Here is a 23,669-nt window from a genome sequence, read left to right on the forward strand (position 1 = left end):
ATTATTATTATTATATTATCATTATTCAGTTATGCCATTTATGGTGTAGAATATAAATTTGTGGTTGTTGGTTCCTGGAGTTTGTAAATAAAGTTTTATTGGAACTTAACCACACTCATTTGTTTACATATTGCTTATGTCTTCTTTTATACTACAGGGACAGAATTTTAAATAGTTGCAACATAGACTGTATTGCATGCAAAGCCTAAAATCTTTATTATCTGGCCCTTCAGAAAGAATTTACTGACCCCTGGTCTAGAAGATTTGAAATGGTGTGGTAGAACTTTTTTAGAGTCAGACAGGCCTGGTTTCTATTACAGCGCCATTACTTAACTCTTATTATGGATAAGTTACTTTAGTTCTCTGAAGCTCAATTTATTCTTCTGTAAAGTCGGGAGGATGAAAGCCACTTATTAATGCAAATTCATTTATTCAATAAATATATATATATGGAGTATCCTGTATATGCCAGGCACATAGGAGTGACATGATAGATAAGGTACCTGCCGTTGGGCAGCTTATGTTCTACTGGAAGAGTTAGACAATAAGCAGGAAAATTACTAAATAATGAAACATCAGATAGTGGTAAATACTAGGAAGAAAAATGCAGTGGTAAAAGGAGGCTGAGCCAGTGGTGCTATGTTAGGTAGGGTAGTTAGTGAAGAGGGAATACTAGAGTAGAATCCTAAATGAACTGAGGGAGCATTCCAATATGGGACAAAGAACATTCCAGACAGGAAACATCAAGGCAAAAGTCCTGAGGTGGGAATAGACTTCTTACATTCCAGGAGCAGCAAGGCCAGCATAGCTGTGGGGGGGAGTGAGCTGAGGAGAAAGGTATGAGATGAGGTCTGAGAGGTCACTGCCCTGGAGGGCCTTCTAGACCTTGGTAAGAGGTAGAGAATATTTCAAAGGCTGACTAGTTTGGGATATTAGCAATGTAGGTCATAGAAACGGGCAAATTTAAGATATGTATAAGGAGCTTGCTGATAAAATATACATGGGATATTTATACATGGATAAATGTTAATTTCCATTTTTAGGTAATATGAATAACCATATCTATTAAATGTGAAATTGTATTTGTCAAAGATTAGCTTTGTCCTTGTTAAGTTAATAACCATGCAGAATCTTTTTTGTATAGTGACCTGTAAGAAACTTTTTTGTGAGAAAATTGATTTTACATTATTTGAAGAATTTCTCCAAGAAAATTGGGTTAGAAAAAAGAAATTTTATAATTTTCCAACTAAAAATTGTCCTGCAGTTTAATCTATACATATTCCTGTTTGAGAGATTCAGTAAAACAGAAATAATTAACATGCACTGTGTGTGTTGCTGTTTACCTTCACAATGGAATTCTGTAATCTCTTCTGAGTCAGCTGGTCTCTCAAGTATTTCTTTATTGCCATATATGTTTTGAAGTTTGGAGTATTTCTTCTACTTTATTATTTTAATTATTTTCCAAAGGTCTCTTAACTACTCAGCCTAATCATGAATATCTAATAATTTATAACTTTAATAAACTATTCATTTTACATGTATAATTTATAATTATTTTTTTATATTTTACAGAATGTTGTTCCAGCTGAGGTGTCCCTTGTTTGTGTGGTAAAGCCAGATGAATTCTGGGATAAGAAAGTAACACATTTTTGCTTTTGGAAAGAAAAGGATAGACTTGGCTTTGAGGTAAATATAGGAGTGTGTTATATCTTTAAAATAGCATTTGCTGGTATTGTTTTGTTTGTGCAACTTCGGATACTATGCAGTGTGTAAGTAATGCTTCCTCAGTGCCTAAGCAATGATCAGTAAGGATATAGTCAGCATTCAGATACTTGTTGAATGAATTATGATGCTTTGTCAAAGACCACAAATGCTTTCTTATTTTCATTGATATCACTTTTTGTTAACTCCTTTGAATAAGTAGAAACTTTTAGTCAAAAAGTTTTTATGAATTACTACAGGACATTTAAGTCATACTAGGAAATTGTAGACATTTTGTAATTGAGGTCAGAGCATATTTTATATGATATGCCAATTTATTTTATTTTATTTTATTTTATTTTTTTAGTATCTGGTTTGGTTTTGATACATGAACACCATTACCCATCCTTTCCTATTGACATTTCTCTCTCCCTCTCACTTTCTTTGCATGTTAGTACATCTTATTGTAGATCAGGAAGAAGTCCAAAGATGAAATAGAACTTTAAACAATTCTGTCATATTTTTCCTTCCACAACCTGTTAATCCCAGCTTCCTAGTAGGAGAGTTGATAGATACTAGACTTTATATTGGTTAAATAAAATATGGAAGCTTTGCAAGGTGTGTACAAAGCCCAACCCTTACCCTATAGAATATAGAGCCTTCAGTGCTTGTACAAGTCAAACAATTAAGACTCATTTGGACCTTGCTATACTATAACACATGTTTATTTTCAATAAAGTCAGTGTCAGTGGATGTTTGGTCTGGAGGAAAAGTCGCTAAGGTGTCTGAAAAAGATTTAAGAAAGCCTGGTTAATTCTTAAATGAGGTAGCTTGGAATGTCTTAAAATGAGTGATTTTTTTTTTTCTTCACTTAAAGAAAATATTAGGTTATGATTTACAAGCAATAAAACTTATCTATTTTAGTGTACAGTTTTGAGAGTTTTGACAAACATAAACAGGTATGTAACCACATCACAATCAGGAAATATCTCATCACTCCAAAAATTTCCATCACGCTTCTTTGTAGTCAAATCCTTCTTCCATCTCTAGTCCCTGACAACTACTGAACTGTTTTCTGCCTCTATAGTTTTGCCTTTTCTAGAATGTCATAGAAGTGGAATGATACAGTATGTAACATTTTTAATCTGTCTTTTTTCACATACGCATTTGCACTTGAGATTCATCCATGTTGTATTGATAGTTCTTATTATTTAGTTATAGTATTCCATTGTGAAGGTGTACCACAGTTTGTGTATCCATTCCCCAGGTTGTGTTCAGTTTTTAGTGATTACAAACAAAGTACTATAAACATTCATATATAGGCTTTTATATGAATTTTTTATCTTGAGGGGTAAAATACTTAGGAATGGGATTGGTGGGCCATATGGTAAGTATATATTTAACTTTATAAAACACTTCCAAAGTAGAATTTCAAAGCGGCTATATAATTGTGCATTCCCACCAGCAAAGTATGAAATTCCCATTCTTGTTAGCACTTGGTATTATTGTCAGTTTTTGTTTGTTTGTTGAGATTATAGTTATTCTAATGGGTATGTAGAGGTGTATCATTTTGGTTTTAACTTGTATCTCTGTAATGACTAATGATACAAGTATATTTTCAAATGTTTACATATCATTATTTACCTTCTTTGGTGGTAAACATTTTTGCCCATTTAAAAAAAAATAAGGTCTTTGTTTTCTTGCTATTAAAATATTAGATTTCTATACGTATTTGGATAAAGGTCTTTTATGAGCTATGTAATTTGCAAATGTTACGTCTCAGTCTGTTATTTGCCTTTCAAGATCTTAACAGCATGTTTCAAGAAGTTTTTAACTTGGATGAAGTGCAGCTTTTTTTTTTTTTTTAATATATCTTATTGATTTTTCAGAGAGGAAGGGAGAGAGAGAGTTAGAAACATCGATGAGAGAGAAACATCGATCAGCTGCCTCCTGCACACCCCCTACTGGGGATGTGCCCGCAAACAAGGTACATGCCCTTGACCGGAATCAAACCTGGGACCCTTCAGTCCGCAGGCCGACGCTCTATCCACTGAGCCAAACCGTCTAGGGCTGAAGTGCAGCTTTAAATTTTTTTTTTTTTTTTTTTTATGAACAAGGCTTTTTGTACTGTAGCTGAGAAATTTTTGCCTAACCTAAGGTCACAAAGATTTCTCTTAGCCCTAGCTGGTTTGGCTCAGTGGATAGAACGTTAGCCTTCTGACTAAAGGGTCCTAGGTTTGATTGCCGTCAAGGGTACATGCCTGGGTTGTGGGTTTGATCCCCAGTAGGGGGCGTGTAGGAAGCAGCCGATCAATGATTCTCTCTCTCTCTCTCTGTCTGTCTCCCTTTTCTCTCTGAAATCAATAAAAATATATTTTAAAAAAATGTCTCGTATATTTTAGGTTTTATATTTAGATCTATGATCCATTTGTGTTAACAGTTGTGTCAAGTTATTATCTGATAATATATGTTTCATGACTTTGGTTATTGTTAATTTGTGCAAGTTATTTTTTGACTCAGTATATGGTCTATCTTGATTTCCTTGTGTATGTGACAAGAATGTGTGTTTGCCATTGTGTTGGAGTGATCCATGACTGTCAAGATGGCTCATAATGTGATTTCAAATTGGTGTTCTGTTTATTTTGTGTGTGTGTGTGTGTGTGTGTGTGTGCGTTTCATTTTGGGTATTTTCTATTGATCCATTTTCAAGGTCATTGTTTCTTGGCTGTGTTGAGTTTGTTAATGAAGCAAACTTACTAAATCTCTGTTGCCATGTTTTTGTTTTCTGTAATTTATGTTTGACCCTTTCTTGTAGTGTCTACTCTTTGCTGAGATTCCCCATTTGTTCTGCAGTTTGTCCATGAGAAACTTTAGCATCCTATATAATAAAAGCCTAATATGCTAAGTGTCCAGTCGTCCGTTTGGCCATTCAACCAATCAAAGCGTAATATGCTAATGATATGTTAAGGCCAGTTAACTGCTTGCTATGATGTGCACTGACCACCAGGAGGCAGGCACTCCGACCAGTAGATTAGCTTGCTGCTGGGGTCTGGCTGATCAGAACTGAGCGAGACATGCTGGACACACCCTGGAGCCCTCCCACGGTCCCTCCCCGGCTGGCCAACCTCCTGCGTCTCTCCCCAGCCCTGATTGTGCACCAGTGGGGTCCCTCAGCCTGGCCTGCTCCCTCTTGCAATCCAGGCTGAGGGCGCCCCCTCTACCCGAGTGCATGAGTTTCATGCACCGGGCCTCTAGTATATTATAATAATTTTAAATTCCCTACCTGACATTTTTTATGTCTGGTTCTGTCTCATTCCGGTTATGTTGTTTGCTTGTTTATTGGCAGTGGGTTGTTTTCTTTCTTGCCTTTTGTGTGCCTTGTTATTTTTTGTTGGATTTTGGACATCTTGTTTAGGACAGTAGCAATTGAGGCCAATGGTATTTGTGCTTGCATGTGGGCTCATCTTGTCTTTTACAAGGCCTTTTAGTGGAGTACAGGAAGGGTTGGTGGGTTGAGCTGAGTTAAGTTGGCTTTTGTTGTTGCTATTATTTTCCTCAGTGTACCACAGGCTTCAAGTCCCTCTGGCTGCTTTATGTTGCAGATGTGGGCTGGTTTGCCAGAGCGGTTTCTTTTTATAATACAGGGTGGTACAAAAGTAGGTTTATAGTTATGAGTTTGCAAAACCCAGAGTTTATTCTTGTATTATTATTTATTAGTTATTGTGTTATTTTCCATAACATTTGTGAACCTATTGTTGCCCCACCCCGTTAGTATTCCACCCTCAGCTCTTGGTTTTTCCTTTGCACCTGTGTGTCTCAGAGAAGGTTTCTCTTTGCACTGCTGACTTCCCCTCAGCAGTAGACTGCTGTTACTTGTTACTCAGTGTTTATCAGAGGGACAGTCTCTGTTCTGATATAACTTCGGTCTTAGGCAAGCTCTGTAATGGTGAGTCCAGTGGTTAGGGCCCCCTTAGTGGTGTTGCCCTTTCCCCCTTTCCCCAACTTCAGGGAGCCTCTGTAATCTGGGCTCATAATATCTTCCTGCCCACATAGGATAGAAGGTTCTTTTCCCTTCCTCCAGCTGCAGTGGGGCTTTACTAGTACTTGTGCCCTAAAGCCAGTCTATCATCCTTATCTGAGCACCTGAAGGTTTTTTTTTTTTTAATATATTTTATTGATTTTTTACAGAGAGGAAGGGAGAGGGAATGGAGAGTCAGAAATATTGATGAGAGAGAAACATCGATCAGCTGCCTCCTGCACACCCCCTACTGGGGATGTGCCCGCAAACAAGGTACATGCCCTTGACCGGAATCGAACCCGGGACCCTTGAGTCCGCAGGCTGACGCTCTATCCACTGAGCCAAACCGGTTATGGCTGAAGGTTTTTGTTCTTTTGGAGAGATAAGAGTTGAAGAATCTAGGCTGTGCATCAGCTTCTTGCCTTTCCCATAGTGGCTGCTGCTGCCTTCTCTAAGGCCTGTATTCTGAGAGAGGCTGTGGCTGAAGTTTCTTAACTACTCCCAATCTTCCTCTGGAGTCCCTTGCAAGTCTGTGGAGAGGAGCCTGCAAATGAGTTTGCATTCTTGTGGCAGCACCTCCCAGGGCTCTGCAACTTTGATACTAGCCCACTTTTGACCTTGAGCATTTCATTTCAAATGTTAGCTGAATTCTTTCCCAGCCTGTGTGGAGTCTAGCATTTTCTCCAGATAAACAAGTGTTCCGGCTCCATCCGTCCTTGAAGGTGCAAGTCTTTCCTTAGATTTCAGGTTAATTGGTTTCCCTGTGAACTTAACTTTCATGGATTCAAGAAAAGTTGTGATTTTTCAGATAAACTTGTACTGTTTTGTTGTTGTTCTTGTAAGGGTTGGAGCAATGCTCTTTCCATCTCTATTTAATCCTCACCCAAGGATATTTTTTCCATTGATTTTAGAGAGAAGAGAAGGACATTGATGTGAGAGAGACACATCAATTGGTTTCCTCCCACACGTGCTCCAACCAGGGCCAGGGATTGATTCTGCAACTGAGGTACATGCCCTGACCAGAATCGATCCCAGGACCTTTCAGTCTGTGGGACCACACTCTAACCACTGAGTCAAACCGGCTAGGGCTCTTTCCGCCTTTTTACATGCTAAGCAGAAGTCAGATGTTTTGTTTTTCACTTTTATGTTTCAGCTTTTGTCGTTATTGACCTGACTGTGATCTAGACATAGTAGAAGGGTATATGCCAGCATGTACATTAAGAAAGGTGTTATCCTGATAATTGAATGAGAAATGCATCCTAGGGAAGAGAAACAAGTGTAGTGAGGGAAGGAAGTGAAGGCTGAAAGCAGGAGGCCTGGTGTTGCCATGGTGAGTGAGTACTTAAGACAGTCAGGGAGGACCGCTGTTCCTGCCAGGAAATGTTGCTCCAGGAGGATGCAAAGTGATCATGAGCCACTAGTTCAGAAACGAAAGCCACGGACACTGAGTGAGGGAGAAGACCCCTTTGTGAGGAGCCTGTCATAGCCGGCATAAGCATAAGCATCTGCTCAGAAATGCTGTGTCAGTTGGGTCTCATGCTTTATGAATTAATTGTAATGTAATACCATGCATCTTGGAGGATAAAATGTAAGACAGAGAATTCCTGTCTGCCTTGATTTGATGTCATAGATTGATTTTTTAAAACTCAAGCATTAAAGCTTCTTATTTTAGCATATTTTCTGTTAGGCATTGAAGAGGTTCAGCTAGCACATTTTCCCAAGTAAAAGCCTAATGTCCTAATGAGGTGAGAGGAGTTTCAAATGCTGCCTCACATACCACCAAACATACTCAACTGTACCGGGCAGTTCAGTACCAGCCATTAAATAATACTTATAGCTATATGTAAAATTGAATTCAGTGTAGATACTTGTTTAATTAAAAACTACTTTCCATGGTGTTATTTTGGATCATTTGGGCTATTGAAAGTACATTATAACTTTGTTATGAGTACTTGTATTCCTGTAAGCATCAGTATGTTTTACCTCATGGAATTATCCATAACAAGGATTTATTACCAGCTGTCCACATGTTCATCAAATTAACACCCAGTAGTTATTTTAATGACACCTTATTCCCAGATGATTTCACATTTTCTTGCCTATCATTCTTCCTACTTTTTTCCCTCTAGATGAAGTTCTTCCTGTTAATTTCTCTAACGTTTTTCATCAGCTATTGAATATTCATCTTTCATTGCTCACCTAAATGTTTCTTCAGCCATCCTTCCTGTGTCTGAAATAGTTGCCTATCTGTTCAGTTTCTTCTTTAGCAACTCAGATATTCAGGTACTTTCTGTCCTTTGCCAACATTTTACCTCATGGTGTTGATGGATTTTGATATAATTTGCTATTGTCTATCAAATGATGAGATAAAGTTGAAGTAGTCCTGGCAGTAGTCTTTTCCTCAAATTGGGAGACTAATAATCAAAGGGCTCTCTACCTTCTCATTCTTTATTGTCATTCATGAGAGTAAAAGTGTTATTTACTGGTATGATAACCAGCCACCATTCTAAATTGTTTTCTTCTCATCTCTTTTTATCACTGCATCTGATCTTGTTCTTTTTCTGAGGTCATACTAATGTTAGATCTGGGACCAAAGACTGCCTTCATGTTCCTCTATCTATTCTTTCCAGTTTTTGTAGAAAGTTATTTTCCCTTAGAAAAATATTCTACAGCAAACATGCAATCAGACATACACATTGAGATAGTATGTGTATAAACATATATACACACGAGTATGTACTAAGCACGCAAAGACTTACCAAGACACATTTTATTCCAAATCTTGCACACACATTCTTAGCATAAGTAAACTAAAAAGTAAAATATCTCAGTGCCTGGAGAGTGACAAGTTCAGTGTTATGTTCTTTAAGAATATTGTATTAGGAAAGGATACGTGTTCTAGTTACAAACAAAAGAATGGGAGTAAGGGAGAGACAAGTTTTAAGCCTTTTCTATAAATTCGATTTCAGATTAAAGAAAACCTTCACAAAAGTTTTCGTTAAAGACAACATGTTAAATATTTTTCTCTTCAAACTTATTGAACAATTGCATGTGCTATTTAACAAAATATTATGCTTATTCATTTAATTTGTCTTAACCTCTCAACTTAAAATAAAGAAAAAAGTAATGTTTTATGTAGGACTTTACTAGTAAAACAATTTCATAGTGTTCATTTTCTTTGAAAGGATTTGGCAAAGTGATCTTTTTTTCTTCCTTTTTGTAGTATATCCTTAAATATATTCTATGTCATAAAAGAAAGTGAATCTGTACTATTTACATTTAAGTTAATTTTAGGAAAAAGCTTTAAAAGAAATATTCAGATGCAAATAAACCTTTGCCACATATAACTGAGTAACTGCAGATTTTTTCTTTGGCTTATTAAACTTGAAATCTGTTGCCAATGATTTTATGGATTTAGGAACTGCAGAATATAAAAAGGTGTGTGTGTGTTTAGTGAGATTAACCAGAGTGGATGGAAAGTGACAAGTGCTCTTCATTGGGCAAGAACAGGTCGTATATTAGAAACAATGGCCCAAGTTAAATGTATGGGATGACTGCTGATCAGAATTATGTCCTCTTAGAGCTTAAAGAGACATCATTAATAATTTAATGTAGCTTCTTTGGCAGATTGGGGAAATAAGCCAGGAGTGAATTCCTTTATGTTGACGTCTACAAGGTGAGTGAGTTTGTGTCAGAGCTAGGGTATAAACCTGGAATGATTGGCTCCTAGCTTAGGATCCTTCTAGTTATTTAATGGTGTTTAACTTAAGAAAGGAATTTGGAAATCTCTTGGGGGTATTATAGTAAAGCCTTTGGCCCTCTGCACTATTATGACCAGAGGAGCAACAACATGTAGATTTATTTAGAGTATTGTCAACAAAGACTTTAGAAACAAACCAGAAATTGTTAATCCACTTTATGAAAGTATTGTACAGCTGTCTCTGGATTATTGCAGAAACTAAAAAAGCTATTTCCTTTAGAGAACCTTATTTATTTTTATATTTCCAACATTAGAATACATAAAATCCAATGAATAATACTTTTAATAAATAAATTTAATTTCCATTAAATAATGATTATTTAGAAAATAAACAGCACATCATTAAAAGTTGTTATAATATGAGGGAAATGATGGAGGGATTTTTTAAAAATATATTTCAGCGTTTTAAATAGAATATTGTGCCAAATAAGGCTCAATTAAAGAGCAGAAAGATCATTTATTATGTTTTCCATTCATTGTATTTTCTGTCCAGTTATTTTTTTTCAGGAGAGAGTGTTTTGGAAATGTCAACTTTTCAGATGTGAATTGATGGTCATTTTAGCAAGTAGTTTATTTCCTCATCGAATAAATACATTGTTAGTATATACTTAGTTAATAAATAGCTAGACATTTTTAGAGAAAGGAGAAGCCCCTCCCTGGGATCTGATTGTGTTTAATCTTTCTAGAGTGGAAGTGTCTGCCTGGATCCCAAAAGGAGTTGGTGGCAGCGTATATGGTTTCTATGACTTAACTTCTCTTGTTGTTGAATGTTTAGCATCATGTCTGTCTCTAAGAACTAGTCTAAAGAAGCTGCATTGGAACTAGAGGATAAAATAAAGCCCTCTGTGACAAGTTCTTCACTAAGAGAAAACCATTTTCTGTTTCTTTTATTGTTTATTTTAAATTAGCTCCCATTGGTACCTAAATAGTAAAATATGCTAAGCTCCTTATCCTAGAGATAACATTAAATTGCCATTTAAAGTAGATGGGTATTATACAGTTTGAAGTTATTAAACTAACCAAAAATGTAATCTAATGTTCTGTATCTTTTTTATTTTTTTAATGGAAAAAGAATCATATGAACTCTTAACTTCCCTGTCATTACCACCTCCCAATTTTCCTTGTTCTACCTCTAACCTCCTTGCTTGCTACCTCAGAAGAGGTACTGTTTCCCCAGTCTGAGATTGAGATCTCATCTTGTTTCTTCTATTAGTCATTTCCTTCTTCTAATGATTCTTTTCTGTTTTTAGTTTTTTAAATATGGCATTTGGTACATACTATTTAAAAAGTATATGTATACAAGAAGCTTAATAATAAAACAAACACTTAAGTACCTACCACATAACCTAAGAACTCAAATATCTGGAACTTAAAATAAATCTGAGTGCCCCTCTCTGATCCTATTCACCCATCCCTGAACACTTAAATTATTTGTGTTTATTCATCTGTTTATGTTTTCTTTCTGTATGTGTGTATTAAAAACTTAAATGGGAAATAGTGAATGTTTATCTTTTATATTTATACTAGAAGCCCGGTGCACAAAAATTTGTGCACTGGCAGGAGGCAGGGGTGTCTCTCCGCCCAACCTGTGCCCTCTCACAGTCTGGGACCCCTCGGGAGATAACCACCTGCTGGTTTAGGCCCGCTCCCGTGGTGGCAGATGGCACGCCTGATCCCGCGGTGCCTGCCCTGTCTCCCCCGGTCACACACGGCAGGCCCGGATCCTGCGCTGGGGCAGGCGGCAGCTGGGGATCTTGCTGCCACCCGTCCTCCTCCCCCACTCTGGGCCACACTACGCACGCCTGGATCCCGCGCTGGGTCAGGCTGCGGCTCGGGATCCAGCCGCCGCCTGCGCAGGGCAGCGCAGCGGGATCTGCCTGCAGTATGCATATTTAACAGCCATCTTTGTTGGGTTAATTTGCATACTCTTCTGATTGGCTGATGAGCATAGCAAAGGTATGGTCAATTAGCATCTTTGTCCTATTAGGGTAGATTTAGGGATATTTATTCTAAAATAATATATTTGGTTTTATTTGTTTTTTGAGTTTTATAAACATGGTATCATGATTTTAGTCTTCACTGACTTGCTTTTTCTCACTCTTCATTACCTAAGAGTCATGCATATTCTCGCAGTAGATGCAGTTGCTGCATGCTCACTGCTGAATGTTATTCCATTGTATGAATAAAAACAATATACTTATTCTGTTGATGGGTATTTGGGTTGTTTCCATTCTTTCACCATTATAAATGATGCTCTATAAACATATACAGGTATATGTCCCCTGATAAACATGTATACGGTTTTTGTTTGTTTGTTTGTTTGCAGAATATCTAGGCATAGGTTATAGAAATGTTTACAATTTCAAGATAACGCCCAATTGTTTTCCAAAGAGGCATTTTAATTTGAATATCCACTTGTGTATCAGAGTTTCTGCTGCTCTAAGCCTTGCTACCACTTGATATTGGCTAACGAAAATATTTAAATCATTATGGTCTTTTCTCAAGTTATCCTTGGATATCTGTTAGTTTAGTCTCAAAATAAGTTGAGGGTGTTTCCTTTCTTTTTATTATCTGAAAGCATTTAAGAAATGGTCTGTTCTTTGATTTTTCTAAAACATTTAAATGAAGCTTCTTAGACTGTGAAGCTAAGCAAGTAGCTTATAGGTCATCAGGAAAAATGTACTGATTTTACAAGAGGAGACCACTGAGGCTTTCGGGCTTCACACAACTTGCTAGAAATCTCAGGGCTAGTAAGGAGCTGGGTCACCTAGTAAGGAGCAGGGCCAGAATTGAAGCTGGTTTGAGGCCTGCTGTGCTTTGTAGCATCACACACAAACTTTCACAACATAGTTAGTTAATAAAATACTTTTTAGCTACTGAAAATTGATTTGGTTTTTAAAACTCACTTGTAAACTGGCTGGGCCTGGTATTTTCTTTCTGGGAAGATTGTTTTAAAAGAAAAATGCATAGTTATTTATTTTAGTTTTTAAATAAATAATGAACTCCCTGTATCCCTACATCTAGTTCCAACAATGATCAATGCATGGTCCCTCCGGCCTCATCCTTACCCTCAGCCACTTTGCTCAGGGAAAACTGAGGATATTATAGTGAAAGAAATTAAAGATATTTCAATTTATCTGTAAATAAATTTTTCATTGTGAGTCTCTAAAACATAGACTATAAAAACTATAACCCAATACCCATTATCATGCCTTAAAAAATCCTTTAATATCTTAGAGCCAGTTGGTTTCAAATTTGTCATTATTTGATAAATGTTATAAAAATATTTGGTTCTATATAGAATATTATTTATAAATACTATATTTTGAAATTTATCATTAATTTATATGTAAATTAAGGCACACATTGGTTTATTTATTTGTATCAGGAATTAAACAATGTCCATACTTTGTGATTGGTTGAGATACCTTTCCAAGTAGATAGGGTTTTTTAATTTTGTTAATAATTTGTGATTTGATTGATTATTAACTCCTACCTTAATTTCATTGCAGTTTTTCTTTGAAATGTACCTAGGCTTTCTTTATGGTGTGATATATAGTCATTTAAAAATATTTTATGATTGCTTTAAAAGAATATGTAATTCTCTTATTACTTGTTGTGGGATTCTGTCTTTCTCTTTCTCTTTTCTTATCCATTTTTTTTTTTTCCTTGAAGAGACCCGGTTGTTTGTCCTGTGGAGTTTTTCATTGCCAGGGGTATCTCTGTGGTGTGGTTAACATAGTCTTCTGCCTTCTCAAATCTCTGTATTTCCATAAATTGATAGTTAGATTTAGACAATTGATTAGATTCAGAATTCATTTCCTTTTTCCAAGGCTGTTCATTGATCATGAGTCTCATAATAGTTGTTTTCTTTTTTGTGATGTTAGCAGCCATTGATGTTCAGTGCCTAAATCCTTTAATTTATTAAAGATTTAAAATGATGATGTTCTAGTTCTATTTTTCTTTCTTCATTTACTAGCTAGAATACTTCTATAATGAGAAACTTACTCACATTATTTACCCAATGGTATTGTTGTTATATAAAAGGTTAGATAATTTTTTTCCCTTTATATCCTGATTTTATAAGAATGAGCTCATTGAATTAAACATACTGATATTTTAAAACACCACATTTATTATTCTTATTGATATGCAAATTATTACATCTTTGGCCAGTGGAAACCTTTTCAGGACCTTTTGGCACAACCCTAGTAGTTTTTGATAACCTCGATATCTGGATGAGATGTCCGAAGCTCATCATGTGTATTTCCAGATCTGGCATTTTTCCAAGGAGCCTTGATTCCTTAAAGTGGGAAATGGTATTTGGAGGCAACATTTTGATGCTAGGAGTGTGTATGTTTACAAAATTGGTCATCATTTCTAAACCTGTCAGTGGACAGAATTAGAAAATTTATGTATGTAAGATCAAATATGTCATGAGTTTAAACTGATGCTTCCAATTCAAATTGAAGACCATAAGGGCAACTTTTTCCCTTTCACATCTTCCTTCCCAAGAATTCCATTTTGTCGAGGACATCGGGGATCTGTGGTCCCTGTTCTTTTTTAGACTAGTTGGTGTCTCTGTGTCCTTTGCCCTCTGAGGAGTTATAGAAAAGTTATAATTTTATATATTATCTGGCCTTTGTTCTTTAGGATGAGAATAGTGTTCCTTCCAGCTTGACATGTTTTTATTTTCTTCTTATCAAGTCTTTTTTTGTGTGTAAATTAAGATTTATGTCTTAATGTCTTATTTTTGCTTCAGTACTACCATTTGAATACCTTTCTCCCACGTATTTTTTTATATCCATGTGTATCTTCATTGAAAGTTTATTTAGCTATACAGTGGTCTCTTAGATGATTCTATAATTTGTATTTGAAATCTTTTAAAGTTTAGCATTAAAAGATTATCATTTGAACACAATTTTCAAGTTCTTGAATTCTCTGATTGCTCTACATTTTAGTTCTGATTTTCAAACTAAATATTAGTATATCCCAAGTTTTACTCTACCATTACAGGGACATGTTTTGTTAATATATAATCAAAGGAATGTTAGAGAAACTTTATATAATTTTTTATATTCATCAATTTGATTTTTCTTATTAGCTTTTCACAAATTATAATAAAATGATAGACTTGTTAATTCTTTATTACAGAGTATAATCCAAGAGTACAATAAAGTGTAATTTTTTGATTGCCAGATTTATTATTCATTTGTGTTTATTATTTTAGTGTACTTAGCTAATTTTAAGGCCATATGAAAATTCTTTGCTGAAAATATTACTGTATTAAAGGAGCTGATTTTTATTACCAAAATATTACTAATATTGATAAAATTTGAAAATATTTAAACCAAGCTGCTCTAGTGTCCCTTGTTTTCTTAAAATGTGATACTATAAACAGTTAACGATCACATGTTTCTTAGTAATGTCCACAATTTATTGAATTGATTTTAAATGTTGTATTAAATAATTGATATATCATGTTAGAAACAATATTGCATAGTTTACCCTAATTTTACCTCCTCATTACTTTCATGGCCATAAAAAGTGGCTTACTAAATGTTTCTTTTCTTTTTACCTTTATAGGTTATTTTAGTGTCTGCCAATAAATTGACTCGTTATATAGAACCATGTCAGTTAACAGAAGATTTTGGTGGAAGTCTCTCTTATGATCACATGGACTGGTTAAATAAGAGGCTGGTTGGTATATTACAATGAGATAAAATGTTATTACATGTAAATAAGATATATTTTGATAACTTCATTGTTTTAATCAACTAAAGTATAATTAACTAAAATGTAGATTGTTTTCCTTTTTATAAAAGTGAAGAAATATAATGTATATCACATGTTAGAATAATATTTGAAGGCAAATACTTTGAAATCAGATTCACAAATGTTAGCTATTACTGTTGTCATTAGTAGCAGTATTACTGGTTAAAGTTGTAAATCTTCCAGGTAGAACAGAGTAGCATAATTTCTTGGGAGGTAATCTAGTTATATACTATTCTCAGAGAAAATATATAAACATCAATTTGAATTGGAGAGCAGTTTGGCAGGTTGTGGTTTATGATTCTGAAAATGTATCTTCTTTGTCACACTTGTGAAATCTGGTACTCTGTATAATACAGCATTATGTAACCAAACTGCTGGGGACTAAAATAATAAATATATTAACTCTGTTTAGATTATATGCTAATTTTATTGAAGAACAATGAACTTTTGGATATTCAGAATGGAAAACCAATTCTGTTTCCATCATATTTAAACAATGTTTTCAGACAAATGAATGTCCACTTTATTTTAACCAGATTTGCCCAAATCCCTTTTTAGAAATACTTTAAGAACTCCTGTTAAAATTGTAACTAATTTATTTTTATGGTGTATGCTTGTGTGTAAAATTCTTTAACCATTAACATGCAACCAGTATGGATTGATAATAGAATAACATAAAGAAATGTTCCATAACTGGAAGTAGAGAATTACAACTTTTCTAAATAATGTTCATGCAGTTAAAACTATTATGGATGCAGATGTTTCTCAAGGAAACGTAGGAATAAAAATAAACTTGCTGATTGAGGAATAAAAATAATTTCTAATGTATTTAAATTTTAAGAATTTCTTATCCATTGAAACTATTCATTATTTTAAGGAATGGTTAAGTCTTCTCTCCTGTACACTGTTGTACTCTGATGGTTGAATTATACTAAGTGACATCCAGAGGGGGAAGGGGAAACCTTACTGGCTAATTCTATTGCTCTTAACTGAAAATCCTTTAGTACATTTTAACTTTTAAGATTATTCTTAATATGTTAATAACATTTCACATTGTAGGTTTTTGAGAAGTTTACAAAGGAATCTACATCATTATTAGATGAACTTGCTTTGATTAACAATGGAAGTGATAAAGGAAATCAAGAGAAAGAAAGGTAGGTGTCCAGAGTCATGCAATTATACCCTTGCAAAGCTATGATTAACCTGATAAAAGAAACCTCTATTGTTAATGCAAGCTAAAAGGACTACGGTAAGCAAATCTCCATTCAATAAAAATTGCATACAAAAGTTGAATTAAATTTATTTTTTTAATTTTTGAGAATTTGCTTTATATGTAAAGTTTACTGATTTGAATAAAAGTTTCTTTACAAAAGACTTTATTTGATGACTAGTAATAGCTCTACTTTTTTTCTGACACTGTAAAATATTCATTGGCAAGGAATATTTGAAATGAAACAATTTTTTACCTTTTTAGAATTCTACTTTGCTTATAAAGAATATGGAAAAGGTGGCAGCTTGAAATAAATGTAATGTGACCTTATTTAAATACATTAGCACTTACATGCCTGGCTTATAGAACTGTAACCTTATAAAGTATGTGATATTCATGAGTTCAACTTGGAGAATTTAGTGTTTTATGACACTAGATAAAGTAATTGTTCAGTTGTATTATCTAAATGTAACTACTTAGATAAATCATTTTAATGGGTTTCCATTGAACTTTGTAACCTTCACAGTTTTCATTTTTCTGTTGGTACACCAAGTCACTCTCCCAAGGTAAAAAGCATTTCAGGATGCAAATTAACTCTTTCTGGTCTCAATAACAAAGTGGTCACTAGAACAGTAATTTTTCATTAGGAAATTTGAAAGAATCAGTACTCTTGTCTGTCTCTTGAATCTGGCCTTACATATATAATAGAACCTATAAAAAATTCATCTTGATACTCTGTGAATCCAAATATAGTCATATTCCAATTAGCTGAGATGATAAGAGGGATATGAGAGGGTTATTGTATAACACCAATTCTTGATTAAAACAAAGTAAAAATGTGAAAACAAATGGTTTGAATGTAAATGTCATTGAAGTTAAACATTTAGGAACATTACTATTCTATTGGTGCATTATAGAAATGTAAAATGTAAAAATATGTAAATATGTGTGTGTGTGTGTATGCATGCATGCTATGGCTCAGGAATTGAAAATCTCACACAAGTAACTTGATAAAAATTAGTCAGACTTCTATTTTTCAATAGTCTAGCAGAGTAAGTTTGATGTTTCTTAAAGTCCTGTGTCTTAGGAAAGGCAAGCTAAAAGGGTGCCTATAGAAAATGAGTTTATGGTCAGAGGGTTTAATGCTGAGAAAGCATTGCAGTAAAAACAAAAACAAAGTGTTTGTCCCTAGAACTCCTTGTGTTTATGGTCCAGTGTCACCCTTTTTTTTCCATCTAATAATATCTTATTCAGTGTTTTGGAAATTATTTTGGGAAATATTGGTTCGCATGAATATATGAAGTATTATATAAAACTAGAGGCCCAGTGCATGACATTCGTCATGTGGGGGGGGTGGGGGGGATCCTTCAGCCTGGCCTTTTCCCTTTCACAGTCCGTGAACTCTCGGGGGATGTCCGTCTGCTTGCTTAGGCAGACATCCCCCGAGGGGTCCTTAGCACTGCAGCGGAGGCAGGAGAGGCTCCCTCCACTGCCACTGTGCTCGCCAGCTGTGAGCCCAGCTTCTGGCTGAGCAGTGCTCCCCCTGTGGTAGCGCACTAAGCATCAGGGGGCAGCTCCTGCGTTGAGCATCTGCCCCCTGGTGCTCAGTGCATGTCGTAGCAACTGGTCATTTGGTCAATTTGCATATTAGGGTTTTATTATATAGGATGTTATGTTTGTCAGTCACTCCTAAAAGAACTCAAAGTGTATTGCTTAGTCTCTAAAATCCCAGATAGTAAATTCCTCCCCTTGCAAATTTTTGTCACCTTTATGTCAGCCCTCAGGAAGTATTGAGGCTAAATAAGGGCTGAATGCCTAGATCAATTGACAAAAGTGAGAGATTTAGAGCAAGACTTCCCGGTTACAGCAGCAGGGTCCTAGGCTTTGATTTGCCATGTACATGATCTTTCACTTATCTTCTACTTCCCAAATGTGTTTAATAAGTTCATAGTCCAACTCACATGAAACAGAATTAGTACAGGGATAGAGTACAATGGCAAGGGACACACACACACACACACACACACACACACACATATGAGAATATTTGCGGTTCTCAAAGGTTGCTGTGGGTAAGTAACTTTTTGATTGTTGGCAGTTGATTACTTGTGTTTCTTAATGTTAACATTTCTGGGTTATTACATAGTTAGCAATTTCATTTTGAAACAAATATCCAGTGAAAACTACTAAAATGGATTCTTTGATATATTTGAAATAATATCATAATCCTATATAATAAAAGGCTAATATGCAAATCAACTGAATGGCAGATTGACAGGTTGCTATGACATGCACTAACCATCAGGGGGCAGACGCTCAACGCAGGAGCTGCTCCCTGGTGCAGTGCACTCCCACAGGGGGAGCGCTGCTCAGCCAGAAGCTGGGCTCATGACTGGCGAGCGCAGCGGCAGTGGCGGAACCTCTCCTGCCTAAGCTGCAGTGCTAAGGATGTCTGACTGACAGCTTAGGCCTGCTCCCTCAAGCCAGTAGTTGGACATCCCCCAAGGGCTCCTGGACTGCGAGAGGGCACGAATTTTGTGCACTGGGTCTCTAGTTAATAATAATAAACTGTTTTTCTCAGTAGTATATTTTGTGATTTATCACATAGATATTTTTGTGGGTGTGAGTATTTAGTTAACTCTAATAGCGTTCCTAATGCTTTAGAGAAATTATGGTAGAACAGTATTCCTCAGGTTTTCATACTTTGGTTGTACCTGTTTTAATATGTATACATAAAAGATTTTCTTAAATTATATGGGTAGAAATACAGCTTTTAAAAATTACTCTCTCGGTGCTTGCCAGGTCTGTGGATTTAAACTTCCTTCCATCAGTTGATCCTGAAACAGTTCTTCAGACAGGTAAGATGAAAAAACATATTGATTGAGTCATGAAATAGACATCAGTTGAGCATGTACAGCTAGTCCTTGAATAACATAATTTTGTTCAAAGTCATTTTGTTATAATGTTATGAGGTTTTGTAGGAACTTAACTCTTACTTATGTCAATTAGCCTATGGTAAAATTGGTTCTGTTATATAGTGTTTTGCTTAAAGGTGGAGAACTATTGACGATTTACTCTGTATTTACTATTGACAATAATACTCTATATTATGTGGTAGAAACTTACAGGGAAATTTTTCGAACTGATTTTTATTTAACAGAGCTGTTAATATACTCTACAATATTGAAAATATTAATAATGATAAATCAATAACTTATCTCTCCCTTGAAATACTTGGGTTTATTTTCTTATCTATAAAGTGGAGATAAAAATTTCTATTATATAAGGTTGCTATGAGGATTATTGAAAACTTATTCTAACATTGTAATTTTTGTGGAGGTTTTTGTATTTTCTATTTCATTCTTCTAACAACCCCTTGAGATAATTAGGATTATTTTCTCTATTTTGTACTTAAGGAAGCCAAGGCTTAGAGATATTAAAAAACTTGCTCAAGATCAAGTAACTGTTAAGCTTTATTACCATAGCAGTAAAAATAGGACTAACTCCAAAGCCACGGGCTATACTGCTTTACAGTCATCTACGTAAAAGCACTTAGCACCTGCAATTGTCTTGAACATAGTGTGTGTTCATTGCTGCATGGTATGTACTATATTTAAAAATTCATAAAAGCCGTTATGATCAGAATACATTTATCTTTTTACTTTGACAATTCCCTTAATGTTTTCCTTGTGGATACCATTTCTGTTAGAGAAGCAGCACCACATAATGATTTCAAAGGCAATACTTTGAAACCAAACTGCTCAAGTCCCAACTCCAATATTACTAGTTGTATAACCTACATAATAAGTTACGTACTTAACTTTTTCATGCCTCCGTTTCCCATCTTAAAATTGGGATAACAGTACCTACACTTCTCACTGGGTTGTGGTAAAGGATAAGTGAGTTAACATGTAAAGTGAGTGCTATGAGAACAGTGCCTGGTACACAGCAGAATTAGAATTATGAGCTATTATTAGAAAATACATTAGAAATAAAATTAAGGTATTATTATTTAAAAGAACTTCAATGTGTTCTAGAATCTGTGAAACAACTACTAGACATATTTGGGCTGGAATACAATATTGCTCTAGATTTGAAACTTAATTCCTTGTTTATGTGCCACTAAGTCCTTTATTATATGCCGTTTACTCTTTTTTTAAAAATATATTTTATTGATTTTATACAGAGAGGAAGGGAGAGGGATAGAGAGTTAGAACATCGATGAGAGAAATATCGATCAGCTGCCTCCTGCACACCTCCTACTGGGGATGTGCCCGCAACCAAGGTACATGCCCTTGACCGGAATCGAACCTGGGACCTTTGAGTCCTCAGGCCAATGCTCTATCCACTGAGCTAAACCGGTTAGAGCGCTATATACTCTTAAAACAGGGAGAGTATAAAATAGAGAAGTTTAGAACAATCTTGGATATTTTTTAAAAATTGGGAATACCTCCAAATCAAATTAGAAGTTTTGTTTCTATATATTAAAAGCCATTTAAATTTAGGACATGTTCCTGAATAATGGTAAAAACAAAAGAATTTAAATATCTGCAATTTTTGACCACTAAATAATAATTGGAATAGTAGTATCCCAGAAAAACAATTTGTTAATTTATTTACTTTTAAAATTGTTAGGATACTTACAGCTTTAGATGTTGCACATTCTGCATTTCTCATTTCTCAGGAATGAGCAGATTTTTTTATTAGATTACAGTAATTGAATAACATTGGATATTCTTTGGCCTCTCATGATTCCCACTAATATGTATATTGTGGGGAGTCCTATAAATAAAGGTTGTTTGTATATTATTTTGTACCAATAATAAAGACTTGCTACCTTTACTGAAATCGTACATTTGTTACACCGTCAACTTTTCTTTTAGGAGCTATAATTAAGGGTATGAATTAATACTGAAATCATACAATATATTGCTTAGTATTGATTAGTACCATCAGACAGAAATTCCAGCGTGTAATTGTACTCACAGGAAAAGAGGATTGGTTGGCACAGTATTCTGAGCAATGAGTCCACCAATAAGAAGAATATGATAGTTATAGATAAAAAATATAAAAATACCATAAATTTACTATACGGTATTGCATATTTAGAATATGTATTCATGATATTTAAAATAGCATATAAATATACTATGTTGTATATGTGCACATTTATGCAGTTTTCTATTTCTATATAAATTTTAAAATTACATATGAGTACTTAAGACCAGGTACGTAGGTAGACATAAGGTAGATAGGCTCTAAAAATAAGGGGCTAGAATTGAGAAGAATTGTATTTCTTTATGGATATTAATTATAAGTATCTTTTATCCATAAAGGGCATGAATTGTTATCCGAATTACAGCAGCGTCGATTTAATGGCTCAGATGGAGGAGTATCATGGTCTCCTATGGATGATGAACTGCTTGCACAGCCACAGGTTATGAAATTATTAGATTCACTGAGAGAGCAATATACTCGTTACCAGGAAGTTTGTAGACAACGTAGTAAGCGTACACAACTAGAAGAGATTCAACAGAAGGTGATGCAGGTAGGTGTCTGATTTGAATATATTTAACTCTTTATTTATCAATGTTGTGTTTTTAAAAAATAATTTCTACTCTGTGACTGATTTTATGCCAGACCTTATTTATACTGTATGGAGAACCTTAGGCACCAAATCAAACTTAAATTTTAAATTATGTACATTTTTACAAATAGTATTTGTATTAAGAATATATTTTTTTTCTACAATGATGACATTGAGCATTCAGCTCACGCTATCAGAATGAACTTCAAAAATAACTGGATGGAAACATCTGTGGTCTCTGCATTCTTATAATAAATAACATTTCGTTAGTGAGATCTGATTTCTTTTTAATAATTCATTATATGTAACGACATAAATTAATTATATGTAACTTTTTCTATGTAATATATTTGTAAGTTAAAGATAGCTTGTATTAAATAATTTGTTAGTGTTTTGTTAATTTGAGCATTTAGTTTTTCTATCCAAGAGAAGAAATAAAATGTAATATAAGTAATTATATTATATTTTATTACTGTATGAAACTGAGAAATTTTTAAGTGTATTTAATATTTATAACTTTTTAGTTCCTTTAATATTTAAAAAATTAATGCTAAGGAAGACATTTCTGTTATTTAAACTACATTCTGAATTTTCATGTTGAATTATTAAGAGATAAATCTTAAAATATTTTACTTAAAAAATTCAGATTAGAAATGTTTTTATTAGATTTATTAGGTAATTATTTATGCAGTGCTTATTATATAGGATATAAAGGTACACTTGCCTTTTGCTGTCATTAAACTTAAGGGGAGAGAATGTTAAGTGTCACAAGGGCATGACTGAAGTGCTATGGGTATTTATAGGAGGGATTATTCCTCTGGTTGCAGGTAATCTAGGAAAATTTAGTGGAGTAGGTGGAATTTGAACTTGTCCTCCAAGAATGTGTGGGACATCTTTTAAACCAGTCATCTCCTTTTGGTTTCAAGAATTTGGTATTTTGTGAAGGATAAAGAACAGCATGAATAAATAATAGCAGCATGAAAGTCCAAGCTCCATTGAAGAAAAAGGAAGCAGGAATGCACTGTGGGAAGTTTTTTGGCTTTTGAGTCATAGAGCAAAATAGTTCAGAGAGCATGTTCTGAATCCCAATTCTTCCATTTATTTGGTGTGTGATCATGGCTGCATTATTTAGCCACCTGAAACTTTATCTAACTTTCTTTTTTCCCTTTCTCTCTTTTTCTCCCATAGTTTTTTCATTACTGAAACAGGAATAATAAGTCCACTTTTGAAAAGCTGCCAGTACTCGATTAGTGGCAGCTTTTATATTTGTTTCCATTGAATTAGACTCTGGTCTAGAAGTATACTTTAGTTCTTGGCATACTTTTTCTGTAAAAGGCCAAGTAGTGGATGTTTAGGCTTTGTGGGTCAGTTTTTCTTGCAGTTATGGCTATTTAAACTGTCCTTATAATCCATGCACATTATGTAAATGAATCTGTATGTCTGTGCTCCAGTAAAATTTTATTTACAAAAACAGTGGTAAGCCACAATTGGCCTGTAGTTGTTGACCTCTGACCAGATAGATCATGAGGATGTCATGGGTACAAAAGCTTGAAATGAAGGAAGGAGCTGGATCATGGAAGATCTTGAATTCCAGGCAAAAGGATTTAGGTTTTATCTC

At 34.7% G+C, this 23,669-nt stretch overlaps 1 protein-coding gene across 1 annotated transcript in view; it reads left to right on the forward strand.

The window, feature by feature from the left end:
* The window catches only part of SESTD1 (SEC14 and spectrin domain containing 1), a 96,995-nt gene that overhangs the window by 45,137 nt on the left and 28,189 nt on the right, over window positions 1-23,669 (forward strand). The window contains exons 5-9 of the mRNA XM_081095257.1: window positions 1,573-1,686; window positions 15,066-15,179; window positions 16,314-16,408; window positions 19,267-19,322; window positions 21,801-22,012. Coding sequence (XP_080951383.1) covers window positions 1,573-1,686; window positions 15,066-15,179; window positions 16,314-16,408; window positions 19,267-19,322; window positions 21,801-22,012 — 591 coding nt within the window. The remainder of the gene's footprint in view (window positions 1-1,572; window positions 1,687-15,065; window positions 15,180-16,313; window positions 16,409-19,266; window positions 19,323-21,800; window positions 22,013-23,669) is intronic.

Source organism: Myotis nattereri (assembly GCF_964212035.1).
Source record: "Myotis nattereri genome assembly, chromosome: 7".
In the NCBI taxonomy this organism is placed as follows: Eukaryota; Metazoa; Chordata; class Mammalia; order Chiroptera; family Vespertilionidae; genus Myotis; species Myotis nattereri.